The 17676-nt window shown below is 39.5% G+C and overlaps 1 protein-coding gene across 2 annotated transcripts in view; it reads right to left on the bottom strand.

The window, feature by feature from the left end:
- ANXA3 (annexin A3) overlaps positions 1 to 17676 on the bottom strand; it is a 48405-nt gene that overhangs the window by 4374 nt on the left and 26355 nt on the right. For both annotated transcript variants that reach the window (XM_020988370.2, XM_020988368.2), the window contains 7 exons: positions 17283 to 17373; positions 14999 to 15078; positions 12179 to 12235; positions 11109 to 11202; positions 4465 to 4560; positions 1299 to 1357; positions 138 to 260 (listed from right to left, as the gene is read on the bottom strand). In XM_020988370.2, the coding sequence (XP_020844029.1) occupies positions 138 to 260; positions 1299 to 1357; positions 4465 to 4560; positions 11109 to 11202; positions 12179 to 12235; positions 14999 to 15078; positions 17283 to 17373 (600 nt within the window). The remainder of the gene's footprint in view (positions 1 to 137; positions 261 to 1298; positions 1358 to 4464; positions 4561 to 11108; positions 11203 to 12178; positions 12236 to 14998; positions 15079 to 17282; positions 17374 to 17676) is intronic.

Below are 17676 nucleotides of genomic sequence, written 5' to 3'. Positions count from 1 at the left end.
AGTTGAACTGCTTCCCCCCCCGTCTTTTTTATTCTTTGTTATCAGGAATGATTCTCTAAAGGAGGGGCAGATTTGGAATTGAAAATATTGAAAAAAAATTTAAATCCATATATTTTCAAATGTTGTCAAAGACTCACCTGAATGGCGGAATAGAGGGAGCACCCATAACGCTTCTTGTACTCTGCTCGGATGTCCAAAAGGTCAATTTCTGATCTGGAAACCATTATTCGGATGAGAGTCAATTCATCAGTGCCAGCACCCTGTCAACAAATATAGATTTCAATAATGTGAATATTGCTAAACAGAAGACCAACATGTATACTCATCTGCCTGGAGAAGAAATAACACATTTGTTATTAAGATACTGAATCACCAGGATACCTAATTTCCATGGAATAAGCACTAACTGGAGTGAGACAACCTGGGTTCAGATCCTTCCTCTAATATTCTCTCAAAGCCTCCATATAAAGAGGGCTCAGAAGACCAGCCAATTCTTTATTTCCAACCAGTGGCACTCTTTGGATTTCACTCCACCATCATTGTATCTTCTCTCCTCCCCCACCTTCACTTTTTAGCTTTCTTTTGTGTGTTGTCTCCATTAGACTGTAAGCTCTTTGAGGGCAGGGACTGACTCTCTTTTCCTTAATTGTATTCCCAGTGCTTAGCACAGTGCTCAACACATAGTAGGCTCTTAATAAATGTTCATTGTATTTTTATTGTAATCAATAAAATGGCCTGGGTGACCTTCTTACCTAGTCACTTTCAGCTCCCTGGGACTCAGTTTCCTCTTCTATAAATTGAGTGGGTCTGACTAGATGGACCCCTGAGACCCCTTCCAACTCAGGCTCCTATGATGTTTCTGGCAGAGCTCACATTTATTATTACATTTTGCTGAGCAAGAAGCAGTAGAGCATAATGGGCAAAGTAAGACAGAGGGCAAATTAAAGGAAAATAAATGTTTCATTCTTACTATAGTTGAGGTGTATCATTACTTAGGACTTTAATTTTTACTTTAATATTAATGGATGCAAACACATATATATGTGTGTGTATATATAGATACACACACACACACACAAACATACATACACACATACATTGGAATTGGGTATAATGACTCCCCCTCCCATTTCTACCTAGCAACAGACGCTATACAAATTAACTATGGAAAAGGCAACTTAATTCAAATATGAAATAAATGTAAAATCCCATCAATAGAATTTGTATTAGTATCTTTCCCTCTTTCTCTTCTCTCCCCTTTTCAAGAAGTTACACATAGGATTAAATTAGAGACCAACCTTCAAAGCCTTATGTAGATTTTCAGCTAAAAAGGCAGGCGTGTTCTTCACACAATTAACTGTTTTAAAAAAGCAAAATAAAATTGAATTTGTAAACAAGTTTAATCTATGGAAATGCTTTCCCAAGACTTTTAGGAGCCAACATGTATACAAATAGGAAAGGTCTATGCTTGAAGCTACTCCAGGGTGTACACAGACTAATTTATGTGGACCCTCAGGATACTAATTGGCCACCAAGACCATGAGAGCTTTTACCAAAGTCACTCCAACTTCCTTGGGTCATTTATTATGAAAGGGATGGACTATATGACTCACTGTTTCTTATTATTCCAAGGCATAGTCACCTGGGTTTGCCTTGATTACACTCCAAAAGATGTCATAGTTTTCATCAAAGTAGTCTTCTTGGGACAAAAAGCTAGGAAAGTGTTCATCCAAATATTTCACTAGGCAAGATATGACCCAGCAGTTCAATTTAAAACCAAGCTTTTCAATGACACAATTTGTATTTATAAAGAGGATACAGTAATTACATTAGCCCTCGAACTAGTCATCTGAAAAATACCATAGTCTCCATCTCTTCATTTGATATGCAGTAGAGACAACATGAAAAATAAAATGGCAAAAATAGGAAGAAATGAATTCCCCCTGAATAACAATGAAATCATAAGTAACATCAAATTCTGCTAGAAATAAATCCATTATTTATTACAAGACATTTTTACTCTTGAAATATTAAAAATCTGATCTGCTGAGCAGTGAATAGATTTTGTAGTTAATGAATTCAGAGGAGCAGTTCAGGATCAGGAACTATAATTCTCCAATAATTACATGAAGAAAGTAAATATTCTGGGAGAAAAGTCAGACTTACTTTGATTTTTTACAAGAAATGTAAGGAAAAGATAAGGAGAAAAGAACTAAGAATTCAAATGTGGATGGGGAAGGGTGAGATAACTGAAATGTCACAGAGTAGTATGATTTACTGGGTCCCTCAAACTTATCTTGAGCAAACTTGCAAGAGGTTGTTCAAAAATTAAGCCCACTAAAATCTGTGATGACATAGGTCCTTGGATCATCATCAACCACTTCACATGACAAATAAGGAAACTGAGGCCCTGAGTGATGAAGGAACTTACCCCAAGTCATACATATAGGAAGGGATGAAGCAGGATTCAAACCCAGATCTCCTGAAACTTAACCCACTCTTACTTAAAATACATGTGTCTTCTCTAGCCCTTCCAGATAGTACTTAGCGTACACAGACCCAGTGCTCCATGAATCTTAACTAAGAGAGCATAAAGTAGTGTCTACCATAGAAACAGTTCTGCCGTGACATGAAATATCATCCAGATAACCTTCTAGTCTTTATTTGCTATGGTTTGTTCTTGTTTTTTAAAAGGCATATTTCTTTTCCTTTGTGGTTAGATGGCTATATTATCCCCTTGGAGTAGTTTGTCGTGTAGAACACAGAAATTCTCCATTTGTTACAATTAATCAGTGGAGTGTCTCCATTAGACTTAAGTCAGGGAATGTAGCTCACATGATTAGACAATCTCAAAAGTGACTTTCTGGATTCCAAAAAACTGATGGAGTGAAGCTACTTGAATTTTCAATCAGCAATTCCAAGGTCTGTTTCTTTTATTCAACAAAATGACAAACATCTCAGACCCAGGATTTGTGTGCAAAATGTCTCCTTTATCCAAGGCAATATGTGATTTGGGGTAAGTTTCATCATCACTCAGGGCCTCAGTTTCCTTACCTGTCACATGAGGGCTTGGACTCAATGATGAGTTAACGTTTCTTCTCAGCTCCAAGTCCAGGGTCCCAAGTCATCACAAATTTTAGTGGCCTTAATTTTTTTTTAGCAAACCCTTGCAAGTTTTGCTCAATATAAATTTGAGGGACTCAGTAAGTCATGCTACTCAATGACATTTCATAGTTACCTCACCCTTCCCCTATCTACATTTGAATTCTTGGTTCTTTCTTCTCCATTTTGTCCTTAAAATTAAAACATTCCTAAGAATATTTCTTACCCCAGAATTCATCAGCATTTCACTCTAGTTCCTTTAATCTTACTGCTTAGCAACAACAGGCTGAGAAACAAATAGCTAAACTGTGGCAAGAGTTAAGAAAATGCAAAGAAAAAAAAAATCACAAATAGCAGCCCAATGGAAGGACTGGATTTGTAGTCTGAGGTACCAGGTTCAAATCCAGACTTTACCCTGGGGAGATTACTTCATTCCTCTTGGTCTCACTTTCTTCATCCACAAATGAAAAGACTGGCCTAGCACCGTGACTGACACAGAGTAAGCACTGAATAAATTCTTCTCTCCTCCTTTCCTTCTTCCTTTCCTTCCTTCCTTTTTCTCTTCTTTCCTCCCTCCCTTCCTTTTTTTCTTCCTCTCTCCCTCCCTTTCTTCTTTCCTCTGTTTTTTCCTGCCTTCCTCCCTCCCCCTTCCTTCTTTCCTTCATCCTTCCTTCTTTTTCTTCTTCCCTTCTTTCCTCTGTTTCTTCCCACCTTCCTCCCTCCCCCTTCCTTCCTTCTTTTTCTTCTTCCCTTCTTTCCTCTGTTTCTTCCTTCCTTCCTTCCTTCCTTCCTTCCTTCCTTCCTTCCTTCCTTCCTTCCTTCCTTCCTTCCTTCCTTCCTTCCTTCCTTCCTTCCTTCTTTCCCTCCTTCTGACCTCCCTACCTACAGAGCCACAGAAGGGAAAGATAGAAGAAAAACTCCCAGATCTTAAGACATTTACAATCTAAAACAAAGGTTCTTAAACTAAGGTCTGTGCATTTATTTTAAAAAGCATTTTGATAACTGCATTTATTTTATTTTAAATTTATGGAATAAAACAAGCATTTCCACAACATGGTACAATAAAAAAGATGATTGCATATGAAACTGCAAATCTGCAATGTACAATTTGTATTCCTTTCAAACATATCACTGCATTTCAATATAATTGGTTTCCTTTGTAATCCTATATACTTTATCTTACACATTTAAAAACATCTTTCAGAGATGATGTCCATGAGCTTCTCCAGGTTGCCAAGGGGACCATGGCACAAACAAAGTTAAGAAGCTCTGCTTTTAAGGGAGAGATAGGACAAATTAAACAACTTCCAAAGATAATTTTAAAATAAGTACAAAGGAGCGAGGCAAATGCCAAGAGCTTACCTATAGCCAACAGCAAGTCTTCAAAATGACCTGACAACTCTCCCTTAATGCTGTCCTCAATGTCCTTTTGGCTAATGTTTCTGTATTCTCCAAACGCTAAAAAATAAATGAAACAAATTAATAAATAAACAAGCAAAAGCAGGAACACAGTGACCAATCATCACGAAAGTTAGCTGGAAAACTAGAAGTCATTACCGTTATTGAGCATCCTCAGCACCTGACAAAGCTCATAAGCAACCAATTGCCAAAACTGCTTTCTAAGCCACCAGCATCTACAAGCATTCAACATTTTCTTTGTGGAAAAGATCAGGAGGCAAAATTCTAACTACATTCTTTCAAGAACCCTTTCCCAAGCTATTTACTAAGATTAGCTGGAAAGGTTAAAGAAAAGTACAATGAGTACATTTGACTTTGTATTGTTTTAAAGTATGTCACAGTAACATAAAATATTGTGTACATAGGGGGAGAGGAAGAGAAAAAAGCATTTCTATAGTACCTACTATGAACCAGCTACGTGACATAGTGGATAGAGTGCCAGGTCTGGAGTCAGGAAGATTCACCTTCCTGAGTTCAAATCTGGTTTCAGACACTGAGACAGACAGATACACACACACACACACAAACACACACACACACAGAGAGAGAGAGAGAGAGAGAGAGAGAGAGAGAGAGAGAGCTGTATGACCTTGGGCAAGTCACTTAACCCTGTTTGCCTCAGTTTCCTCATCTGTAAAATGAGCAGAAGGAAATGGCAAACCACTACAGTATCTTTGCCAAGACAACCCCAAGTGGGGTCATGAAGAGTCAGACACAAGTGAAAGGACCGAAGAGCAACAAAACAACACTGAGTGCCAGGTCATAAGTGTTTATACAAATACCTCATTTGATCCTTACAACAGCTCTGGGAGGTAGGTGCTATTATTATCCCCATTTTGCAGATGAGGAAACTGAGGCAGACTGAGGTGAAGGGACTTGCCCATGGTCACACAGCTAATAAATGTCTGAAACTAGATCTGAATTCAAATCTTCCTGAATTCAGGTCTCACTATTTACCGCACACCAGCTGCCTCGCTCTACGGTAGAGACATTCAAAATTGGGTAGAGGTCCTCATGCTAAGTAGAAATACTCTCAAACAGGCATAATGGAAACTTTCCCCTTAATCATTTACACACAAGCAAAGGGGAATAGTGAAGGAACTAAGCATTTATTGAGCATCTACTATGTGCCAGGCATTGTGATAAGCACTTCTGAGAAAACACTAGCTCCCCAAGTACATGCGTTGAAGTTGTATCTCGTTATGCTCCCTATAACCACCACTTAGTATAGTAAGTAATTATGTTAGTAGCCAACGTAAGGTAGCAATAAACAGGAACTGGGAACCAAGAGTGTGAGGGGGAACATAGAAGCCACTTGCCAAAACCAGCTGTAAACTGATGAAGGCCACATCCAGAGACTGTGTACTACATTAAGAGAAGCCAGCTAGGCCCCAGTAAATGGCCTTTTGTCTGCAAAGTGCAGAGAAGCACCAGCTTTGTTGTTGTGGCTCATTTGTGACCCCATTTGGGGTTTTCTTGGCCAAGATACCAGAGTGGTTTGCCATTTTCTTCTCTTGCTCGTTTTACAGATGAGGAAACTGAGGCAAACAAAGTGAAGTGACTTGCCCAGGGCTACATAGTTAGTAAGTGTCTGAGGTTGGATTTGAACTCAGGTCTTCCTGACGTCAGGCTCTACTATTTCACCTAGCTGCCCCATGATAAGCACCAGATATAAACAGTAAAACCAGAAGAATGTTATGCTAATAAGGAATCCCTAAGGTGGCACTGATAACTTTGAAATGATATTGATAGATAAGAATCAGGCCATCCTTCCCAACTAGAACTCTATAAAAATGGGACTCCCAAACCATACCCCTCAAGCGCTCTGGGTCCATGCTGCCCACGCTCTAAACTCATCTGCAGTTACATGACTTTATGTGCCCCTTTCCCTTCCTCTCCCAGCCCATTCCCTGAGCCATTCCCAAGCCGTCTGCCTCTATACTCCCTGTCCCTTATCAAAGTGCAATTGATGCATTATCCCCTTCTTGCTGCCAGAGTGATTTTTGCTGGTGAGTATTCAAAGAATGGAACCTGTTCATTCTTACCCAATGGGAAACCGCTTTGTGGTCCCCTCAAGGCATAAGCTGCATTCCTAGGCTAGAACTTAATTTTTATCAACAGCCACACCTCCTGTGAGCAGGTTTGCCACCATGAACTCATTGGTAGAAATTAAGGGCTGACAATAGAATCCTGTACCCCTCCAGATAGGGACCTCCCCTCATGGCTGGATTTCATAAGGTGTAAGTCTTCACAAAAGTCCTTCTTGGAAGTATCTCAGTGGCTTGGAAGTGACCATGTGTTTTTAAAGGCTCTGTTAAGGAAACATAACCTCTGGTCAGCCCTGCCAGATAGAAAGGCTTTTAAATATGGTCCCAGTAAAGAATTCTGTCTGCTGTCCACACACCACTTTACTGAAGTAAAGGGAAGCTTGACCAATAGGCAACAGATTCTACCGATCTATCAAGTATTTGTTAAGTATCTCTTCTGAGCCAAGCACCAGGCTAGGCGCTTAGGACACAGAAAGGAGGAGCGACCCAGTCCCTACTCAAAAAGAGCTTACAGCCTAATGGGGGGTGACGACAAGTTCATATAAAATACACACAAAACAAATTGAAAGTGAATATATTTATATATATGCATGCGTGTATACACACATGTATACATACATATGTATATATACACATACATATAGGTATATACATACATATATACATACACACACATGTATATATATGTATATATATATATATTTACACACACACACACATATATATATACACACACACACACACACACACACACACACACACACACACACCCCTATACGGATGTGTTTAAATACACACACAGAGGAGTTAAATACAAGGTAGTTTGGGAGTACTCACAGTCATGGAGATCAGGAAAAACTCCAAATGCCTGAGCAGCATTTTAAAGAAGAAAGAACTTGATAAGTTGGAGGTAAAGAGGGAATGTATTCATTGGTATTCAATGAAATATAAAATATTCAGTGGTCTTGAGTGGAGACTTTCCACTTCTATAATGATGGGAGCAAAGTGGTAAAAAAAAATGGGGGTGGAGCACAGAAAATGCTAATAATTACATTTCTCAATGGTTAATACACTCCTATTCTCTTACACTCACTCCCTCCAACTGATTCTGAATCTATAACTGTCTTTGTATAAATACCATTTCCTCATCTTCATGTCTACTCCCCCAAACCTACCCACCTCAACCCAACCCTTCTAATGTCTCACTCCAGATCTACCTGCCCCTTCTACTGAGCCTTCTGGTGTGTTTGTTCTATAAGGTTAAATCTTCCTGTCATCTTCTGTTCCTTGCTGAGACCTGGTTCCCCCCTAATGACACTACTTCCTTTGCTACTCTTTCCAGAACTAGTTACATGTTCTCTCCTAACTCTTGACTCACTGCTCAGGGTGGGAGAGTGAGAATACTTCTTCCTCCTAAGGAAATATGATCTGTTGCCACTTACAGACTCTAGTACCTTCACTAGACAATCTGAGCGTCATAATATCCAAATTTGCCATCCAAACTAGATCTTGCTATCTCTAAGCTATCAACCCCCAGGACATTCCTCTTCCTTTTTCAATAACTTCAGCACTGACATAGTCTCTCTTTTCATCTTCTTTTTGCCCTCATACTTGGGCTATTTCAACTTACATATTGATAGCCCTGCAAATAATCTAACTTCCCAGTTCTTCAACTTATTTAATTTCCTGATTTATTCTTCCATTCTACTCAGCGACACATGAAATGGTCATTCTCTTAATCTTGCCACCACCCACAACTATTCCACTTCCAGATTCTTTTTTCAAATCATAATCTTCTGTTAGCTTAGTTGCAAGAGGTATAAGACCTTATCTAAGCAACAGAGTCCCTGAAAATTAAAATAGAGCAAACAGAAGTTAATGACTCTATGAGAAAACAAGAAATATTAAAGCAAAGTCAAAAGATCCTCTGAAAGAAACTCCCAAATGAAAACATTCAGTAACATCATAGCCAAAACCCAGAGCTTCCAGGTCAAAGAAAAACTACTGCAAACAATCAGGGGAAAAAAAGGTATAATTACTGAGGAACCACAGTCAGGATCACATGAGATTTAGCAGCTACTGATGTCTGGAACTGATGTCGGGACTAATGTCAGAAAAAGGACCATGACCCTTAAAATCAGAAATTGTGGCCCGTCACATGAAGGATGCATTAGATTTGTTCTGTTTGGCCCCAGAAGCAAAGTGTGGAAGCAGCAAAGAAGACACGAGCATGCTAAAGAAAAAAACCAAAGAGCATGGAATATTATATTTCAAGAGATAGAAGATATAGGCATCCAATTAAGAATAACTTATCTAGAAAAACTAAGTCTAATCATACAAGGTAAAAATGAAACTTCATTCCCCTCTTAGCCCTTTTCCTAACTTTCTGGACCTCAAAATCATGCCCTATTTTACTGCTGGCTCAACCTGGAATTTCCCTTAGCACCTGGGGTGTCCTTGTCATGGAACAGCTTACCAGTCCTACAACCTGAAAACCCTAGAATATCTCTCCACAAAGCCTGTCCCCCTACTCTTATTGGTGAACTTTTTCTGGAGACTCCATTTTGTGGAGGGGCCCAAGATGGCTTACCTCCATTCCTCACTCAGCCCTGTTCCTCACTTTCTAGACTTCAAAGCCATGCTCCCATGCTGAATACTCTCTCCCCACTCCCAGCTTTTCAGTTCACTTTCATGTGTACATTAGAATGTCAGCCCTTTGAGGGCAGGAACTGTCTTTCTTTTTGCTTCTATTTAGATCCCCAGCACTTAGCACAGTGCCTGGCACACAGTAAGTGCTTAATAAATTCTTGTTTCTTTCCTTCTTTTTTCCCTCTCTCTCTGCCTCCTTCTTTCTCTTCTGTCTTCCTTCATTCCATAAAATAGAGGACTTCCAAGCATTCCCGATGAAAAAGCCAAAGCTGAATAGAAACTGCAACACAAACATAGTAGTCAAGAGAAATATAAACAGGTAGCTATGACCCAGCAACTGAAAGGGAATCTACAAGGACGAAGTGTTTACATTCTAAAAGGAACAATGATACCAGTTTTCCCTTGGGATCGTAGTGTTATCAGGGGTCATAGTGTTTAATAAGGCAAAGGGCCTGAGAGTGGTTTTGTTGTACTCCGATGATCATAATAGAAGAAAGGAAAGGAAGGAGGAAAAGAATCTACCCGGGAAGAAAGAAATGACTATCTCACATATTCAAGGTGAGGAAAATAGAAGACTATACAAACAAGATGGAAGGAAGCGAGTATCACTTGAACTTCACTTTCACGTAAACCGGTCAAAAAAAGTGGAGAACACAGGTACACACAGAGTTGGGTGTAGAAATACCTCCAACACACAGCTGAACCTTCAGTCTGTTAAAACTGAGAGCCTTTTTTCAGATTAATTACTATTTAGTCATGTCCCTATCTTCACCTTGTACTTACCAGAAAGGATTAAATGTTGACATATTTTAGAGCTATATTATGACATCATTAAAATCTATCAACAACTTCTGACTCCCAGGATGTAGTTAAAAACAAGGATGGGTTGGCTCTGGGGGAATCCTTTGCCTATTATATTTGAGCCCTTTCCACCTCTGTATCCAAAAAGGCCACATTAGAAGGGCTGCCTTCTTCCTCCAGCTTCTCCTATAACTAATTGTAGCCATCACTTAAACCAGAGGTTCCCAAAATGGGCAATACTGCCCCCTGGTGGGTGCTGGAACTATCCAGAGGGATGGTAGTAACCTTGGGTGCAATCGGGAGGGGAGCGTTGAATAAAAATAAGTGGGTAGTGGAAGCATAAGGTAAGAAGAAAATTTTGAAAAAATGCTTGTATGTGTTTAATCTGTTGTATAACAGAGTTAAAGTCGAAGCGATTATATTATTTTCCAAACAAACACACAAAATGAAAGTTATAACCAATCAGTGGTCAAGTCCGCCAACAGGTCTTAACAAGCAGGTGTTGGCAGGCAAGCATATGGTGAAATGTCGGGAAGTCCAGCACACATCAGCAGGAATATGTGCATGTAATGACTTGTTTACAATATGATATTATACGGTTACATGATGCAATACTGTGTTATCAAAATTTCAATGCAAGAAAAAACCCCACAAATTTACAATAAATTATTAAATTTAAGATGCATCATTTTAAAAATATTTCATATTTTTTGAAATGATGGGAATTTTTTTAAAAATTAAAGGGTTAAAGAAAGTAGATTTCCAGGGCAGTGCTGAGTAATTTATTTTTTAAGGGGGTACTAGGCCAAATAAGTTTGGAAACCTCTGACTTAAACTATAACCTGCCAATCTTTCATACAAATGGGGTCCTCTTGTCTTGGGTTATGGCTCCAATTTCCTATCTTGTTTCCCAAAAAAAGAAGTGAGTAAAAATACAAGAGACCTTGGCTCTGCTTATTTACCTTCACTCATCAGTACTCTATATGTCAAAAGCAAGACCCACTTAGGTAAAAACATTCAAATATGTGCTAACATGAACCGATTTCATACTTAGTCTCAGTTGAGGAAAGCTCCGTAAACACAGAATCTCGGTGAATTTGTCTTCATCGGTGCCCCACCTCTTTTCACCAGCTTCATAAAGAATCTATTGCCAAGAGGAAGAGAATCACTTCAGTGCTACAATGCATATGCCAAAATGTGTTGCTGTTTTTTTTTTAAATCGTTTGTTTCTAAAGGATATGGGGATTGGAAAAAGGGTAGGTGTTTATTTATTTATTTAATTTATGGAATAAAACAAGCATTTCCCTAACATAGTATAATAAAAAAGGATGACTGCACGTGAAACTGCAAATATATTACATACAACTTGCTATTCCTTTTAAATATGTAATAAAGTTGTCATGTAAATTTCTTCTTTTTCTTTCTGCCCCCCTACCCTAGAGATGGGTATCATTAGACACAGATAGGTATATATGTGTAAAGTTATTCCATACATTCTTCTATTTATAAGTTCTTTATCTGGATGCAGATAGCATCTTTCTTCATATGTCCTTTATAGTTAATTTGGGTATTCATAATAGTCAAAATGACTTATTCACTCATTCTTAAAACAATATTGCTGTTACTATATACAATGTTCTCTTGGTTCTGCTCATTTTGCTCTTCGTTATTTTGCATAAGTCTTTCCATGCCTTTCTAACATCATTGAGCTCATCACTTCTTATAGCATAGTAGTTAGTATTTCATCACAATCATAAAGGGTTGCTCAGCTTAACTACTTAAGTTTTTTCCAATTCCAGACCAACAATTTTCATTTTTCTTTTACTAGCCACAATTTGTAATCACTTGGAGTTAGGACTTTTGCACACCGGGATCTGTGAGACAATGCATTACAAGCCAGCACAAGTGAGGGGAGCCAGGAGGGACAGTAGGAAGCTTAAGCTGGACACATTGTATTCCCCAAGGTGCTTTCCCTTAGAGGAAGAGAAACTAAATCCAGCAGTAACCAGTGAAAGTGCCTCCCCTTTATTCCCACAAAGACAGAAACAGAAAGGATGTTAAGTGACTGAAGGGAAGAATCAGTATCTGTGGCATTTCTCCTTTCTGTGACTGTTTCTAACCTGGGCATCCTTTTTGGCAAGATTTTCATCCACTTTCAGACCTTCATCTCTTCTGCCCTATAACAAGAACAAAGGGAGAAGAGACACTTATTAAAATAGAGAAAACCCTAGGACATCTCTATCCATGATACAACTATTACATAGAACATGTGGTTACAAACACACTCGCTTCTAACCAGCAAGAGACCTCAGAGGATCTCTCTAGTGCTTTTGTTCCTGTTTCCAACAACAGGGATTTATTTGTGATTATTTACATGTTAGATGCTTCTCTTCTGTCCTGCTCTTAAGTCTTCTAACACTGAAGCTAGTTTGACTTTGGATAATTTCTATTTTGGCACACATTCTTGTGTGTGTGTGTGTGTGTGTGTGTGTGTGTGTGTGTGTGTAGAATTGAAGAGTGTATGAAGGGGTCAAATGGGGCAGAAAGCTGGAGGTATGATATGCATAGTAGGCCTCTGGTTTGCTGCATGTGATTCTTCAAGAAAAGTCTCAATGTTCTGGTGACTTTACCATGATTAAAGATAACAACAATAGCTAATATTTCTTTTGTGCCTACTCTTCAAGAGGCACTGAGCTAAGTGCTTTATAACTATTGTCTCATTTAATCCTCACAATGACTCTGGGACATAGAAGCTATTATTGTAGTCATTTTACAGTTGAGGAAACTGAGGCAAACAATTTCCCAAGGTCACACAGTTCGTGAATGTCTGAGGGCATATTTGAACTCAGGTCTTGAGCAAACCAAAGACTATAAATATTTTTAATTCCTTTTAACAAACATTTTTGAATGCCTACTACGTGCATGGCCCTGTGCTAAGTGCCGGGGTTACAAAGAAAGACAAAAGATAGTCCCTGCCCTCAACAAGCTCCCAGCCTAATAGAGGAGAAAATATGCAAACAACTTTGGAATAAGAATGTTTTATTTGAAATAAAACGTCAAGTCAAGCATCTAAACAAGAAATACTCATAGGATATATATGTTTGCACATGCATTTGCCATTAATTCTTTTCAGCTCTAGATACAGGGATCCTCATCCTTTCAGTTCCACAAAGGAACAGAACCCCAAATTAGGGTAGGTGGCCACCAGGTGGTGCTAATACCTCAATCATGGCCTCAAGGTCCCACCATCAGGGCTGTCAAAGGAATTGTTTATCGGAGGGCATGGATTGTACGAGTATTAGTAGATTTTTAGATTGGCTGAAGGAGGCAACTGATGTGAAAGTTATTATAGCTAAACAAATGTTTGAATTGCTGTAAGGCAGTCTGGTCTGGCAGACAGTGCCTTGGACTGCAGTCATGGAACCTAGGTTTAGAACCTCTGGCTCTATTGAATTCAGGGTCTGAGGACCTGAGTTTGAATTCTGACTTGTATCACCTAGGTGACCTTAGGCAAATCATGTGACCTCCTTGGGCATCAATTTCCATGTCTGTAAAGTAAAGGAGTTGGACTAGACATATGTGGAGTTCCCCTTCAAGCCCTAGATCTTTGATTCTGTGACTCTGGCTGGATGACTGAATCACTCTCAACCTTTATTTTCTCATCTGCAAAATGGAATAATAATATCTGAACTACCTGTCTCACAGAGGAAAGCCCTTTGTAAACCTTAGGATGCTCTTATCACTATAAGTATACTTTACACGTATGTACATATAAATATATATTTTCAAGCATCCTCAAACCCTTTTCTGCCTTAGTAGATGACCCTCAAGAATTGCTGGGGGGTTAAAAAAATCTATACTTGGTGACCAGCCAGTTTGATCAGCCTCTCTGAAGTGATCCAGCCTAGTCACTGATGAAAGGCATACTGTCTTTGACCAGGTCTAGATTTCAAGACTTTTCAGGTTGGGAGGAGCCCAGAGCCTAGGCTCTTGGGACTTAAGACACTGGGCCACCACCATATCGCCATGAGGCATCCACACAGAACTTTAGTGGAGGACAGGTCAGAAAATTGGGCTGTCCCCCACGCCTGGAGGGCATTCCTTCTTGCTCTGCCCTCATAAAATGAATCCTTCCCTTCCCTCAGCATGCCACTTAGGTGCCACCTTCTATGAGCAGGCTTTCCTGATGCCACACTGCCTCCCGCCCCCACACTGAGTGACCTCCCTCCCCAATAACTTTGTGTCTTTTTTCATTCCAGTCACATCCAACTCTTCATGACTCTGTGTAGTTTTCTTTTTTTTTGGAGGCAATCAGGGTTAAAGACTTGACCAGGGTCATACAGCTAGTAAGTCTCTGAGGCTATATTTGAACTCAGGTCCCCCTGACTCCAGGGCTGGTGCTCTATCCACTGTGCCACCTAGCTGCCCTCAGTTGGGGTTTTCTTAGCAAAGATACTGGAGCGGCTTGCCACTTCCTTCTCCAGCTCATTTTACAGATGAGGAAACTGAGGCAAACAGGGTTAAGTGACTTGCCCAAGGTCACACAGCTACTAAGTGCCTGAGGCCAGATTTCAACTCAGGAAGAGGAGTCTTCTTGACTCTAGGCTTGCCTTCTTGTGTCTAACTACCTTCTATTTATTCTGCTCATCTTTACTCTGCATATACTTATATATGTATGTCTCCCCTGTTAGAACGTAAGGTGCTCGAGAGAAGGGACTGTTTCATTCATTGTATTTGTATCTCCAGTGTTTAACACTGAACTTGGCACAAAGTTGAGGTTTTTTGGGGGGGTTTTTGGAGGCAATCAGAGTTAAGTGACTTGCCCAGGGTCACACAGCTAGTAAGTGTTTGAGGCTGGATTTGAATTCATTAACTCATGAACCCCTAACTGACTCTTAATAAACATTTGTTAACTGATATTCAAGCAGCAAGAAACTTACATCTTTCAAAGTTAACAGTGCTTTCCTGAAGTCTCCAGATGTCTCCGAACTAATGTCATCACCGAGACTCTTCTTATATGCTAAAACCAAACAATAATAAAATTAAGCTGTTGTGAACTGAAAAAACACCATAACAAACAGAAAACCTTCACAGTAATTTGAAGAACTAATGGAAGCAAAAAAAAGTAGGCTATTTAGGTAACTGTTTGACCTTATTCTGCCTGAGACGTGTATTAGGATCTTAACTGTATTTCTTTTTTGTTTGTTTTTTCATAATCGAATACATTTTTAAAAATTTTTTTTAAATAGTGAATCAAAAAGAAAGAATTAAAAGAATTTTTAAAAAGAAAGAAATTTGGTATTCCCTCTCCTCCAAACATTCCTTCTCCCTCCCTGAGACTTTATTATTTTACTAATTTTTTTTTACAATCAAGCATCTGCACCCTCTCCCTACCCTCCTAACACACACACACACACACACACAACACACACACGGAAAAGATGGCCTCTGCAACAAACACATATAGTCAAGGAAAACGTTCCCACACTGGCCACGTCCCAAACTGCACATCTCCCTCTGCATATTGAGGCTGTCACCTCTCTCCGGAGGTGGGCAGCCTTCTAAATGATTGCTGCTTTGGAATCGAGGTTGATCTTTGCTTTTTTCAAAATTGTTAATTTTACAACATGGTACTCTAAATTATTCTCCTGGTTCTGCTTACTTCATTCTATATTAGTTCTAAGTGAAGTTGAACGGATGCCCATTTCCCTACCCCTTCCTCATTTGTAGAGACTTGAACTTGTCCCCTCCCAGTATGTGAGATAAGTTCTCTCCCCACCATTTCCTCCCTTTCCCTCCCTTTACTTTCCCTTCTTCTTTTAAGATCATCAAAACATAACAAAAACCAGGGGCAGCTAGGTGGCGAAGTGAATAGAGCTCTGGTCTTGAAGTCAGAAGGACCTGAGTTCAAATCCAGACTCAGACACTTAACACTTACTAGCTGTGTGACCTTGGGCAAGTCACTTAACCCTGACTGCCTCACCAAAAAGCAAAAAAAACAAGACAAAAAAAACCCATAACAAACCACTTCTGGCTCCATCATCTTATTTCATTCCCTCTGTGACTCTTGCTGACAGCCCAGAAGACACATTTTAACCACCCCTTCCCATTAGAATGCAAACACTTCATCCATATGTCTTCTAATAGACCATTTCTATTTGCCTTTTTATATTCTTCTTTACTCTAGTGTTTGTAATTCAAAATTTCTGCTCAGCTCTGGTCATTTCATCAGGAATGCTTGGAAGTCCTAGATTTCATTAAAAATCCATTTCCCCCCTTGCGTTTTGCTGGGTAATTTCTCCCTGGCTATAAGTCTATATCCTTTGCCTCATGAATATCTTATTCCAAATTTTCTCAACTTCTTTATGGGTAGTGGGCAACAAAGCTACCTGTCCCTGTCTCTGTTTAGGTGCCCCTCGGATGGATCTGGGGGTGCCCAGATATGGGTCTGGGACTTCTGCTTGCCCAAGTGCACAGACTCTCCCTGAATTGGAATGCTCTCCGGGGCATTCTTGGCCAGAACCCATCCCCAGTGTCTGTAGATCTCTTTGTCTTCCTGTGCCAACTTGGGCTAGAAAAATGACTCACTGTGACTTTTTCCTGAATTTCCCCAATAGGATTTGGACTCATGGATTTGTTTTAATGTTTGGCCTTTTATAGGCCTTGCTGTACTGTTTCCACCTCCTTTCTGATGACATATTAATATACTGCTTAGGGCCCTTTTAGCTCTGGTCTTATACAGTAATATATAATTTTTTCTCATGCTAGTCCTGATAGCTGGTTCAATTAAACAATGTTTCTGTAGGGTAGAAACTACTCTGTCCATAGGTTCTAACACATAAATCATGGCAGCTGGTGGCACTGAGCTTGGAATAAGGAAGACCTGAGTTCAAATCTGGCCTCAGACACTTACCAGCTGTGTGATCCTGGGCAAGTCACTTAATCTCTGCCTGCCTCAGTTTCCTCAGCTGTAAAATGGTGGTCATAATAGTACCTACTTCACAGGGTTGTTGTGAGATTATAGCCCATATTATGTGCTATATAAATTCTTATTCTTATTCCTCCTCCTACTAACCTTATGTAATGGTTTCTGGCTCAAATAATATTCACACTTTCTCTGTCCCATTATTCTAAATCCAATTCTCTTTCCCACATGCAGCTTCTTCTCCAACATGTACCTAACCAGTTATGCCTAAAGTCCCATGCAATGGAAAGAGCCACTACCTGTATAATAGGCCTGGGAGATCTCCTTCAGTTGTTGACTGCTTCTGGTAGTTAGAATTTCAATCAATGCACTCTCATTAGTTCCAGAGCCCTGAAATAGAAGTATGGATTTCCTAAGAATGTTAATTTTATTTTTTCCCCTTTTTATTTCACTCGTCACAGAAGGGAAAAGTAGTTTCCAGTAAATTAATTATATCACATAGTATACTAAAATAGCTTTTTAAGCCTCAGTGCATTTTGTTATTAACATAACACAAATATTCTGGAATTGGCTAGCATAAAAACAAACACCAAGTGTCTGGAAAATGAAGAAAACAATCATTCCAAGTGTAGTGGAGGTTGAATTGGCCATCCTGTGGTACACGCTCAGAGATGCCATCTTTAGTTCCAGTCA

The sequence above is a fragment of the Phascolarctos cinereus genome, unplaced genomic scaffold, assembly GCF_003287225.1.
Source record: "Phascolarctos cinereus isolate Bilbo 61053 unplaced genomic scaffold, phaCin_HiC Scaffold_9;HRSCAF=440, whole genome shotgun sequence".
NCBI classification, from domain to species: domain Eukaryota; kingdom Metazoa; phylum Chordata; class Mammalia; order Diprotodontia; family Phascolarctidae; genus Phascolarctos; species Phascolarctos cinereus.
This window is presented reverse-complemented; position numbering and strand designations above follow the sequence as displayed.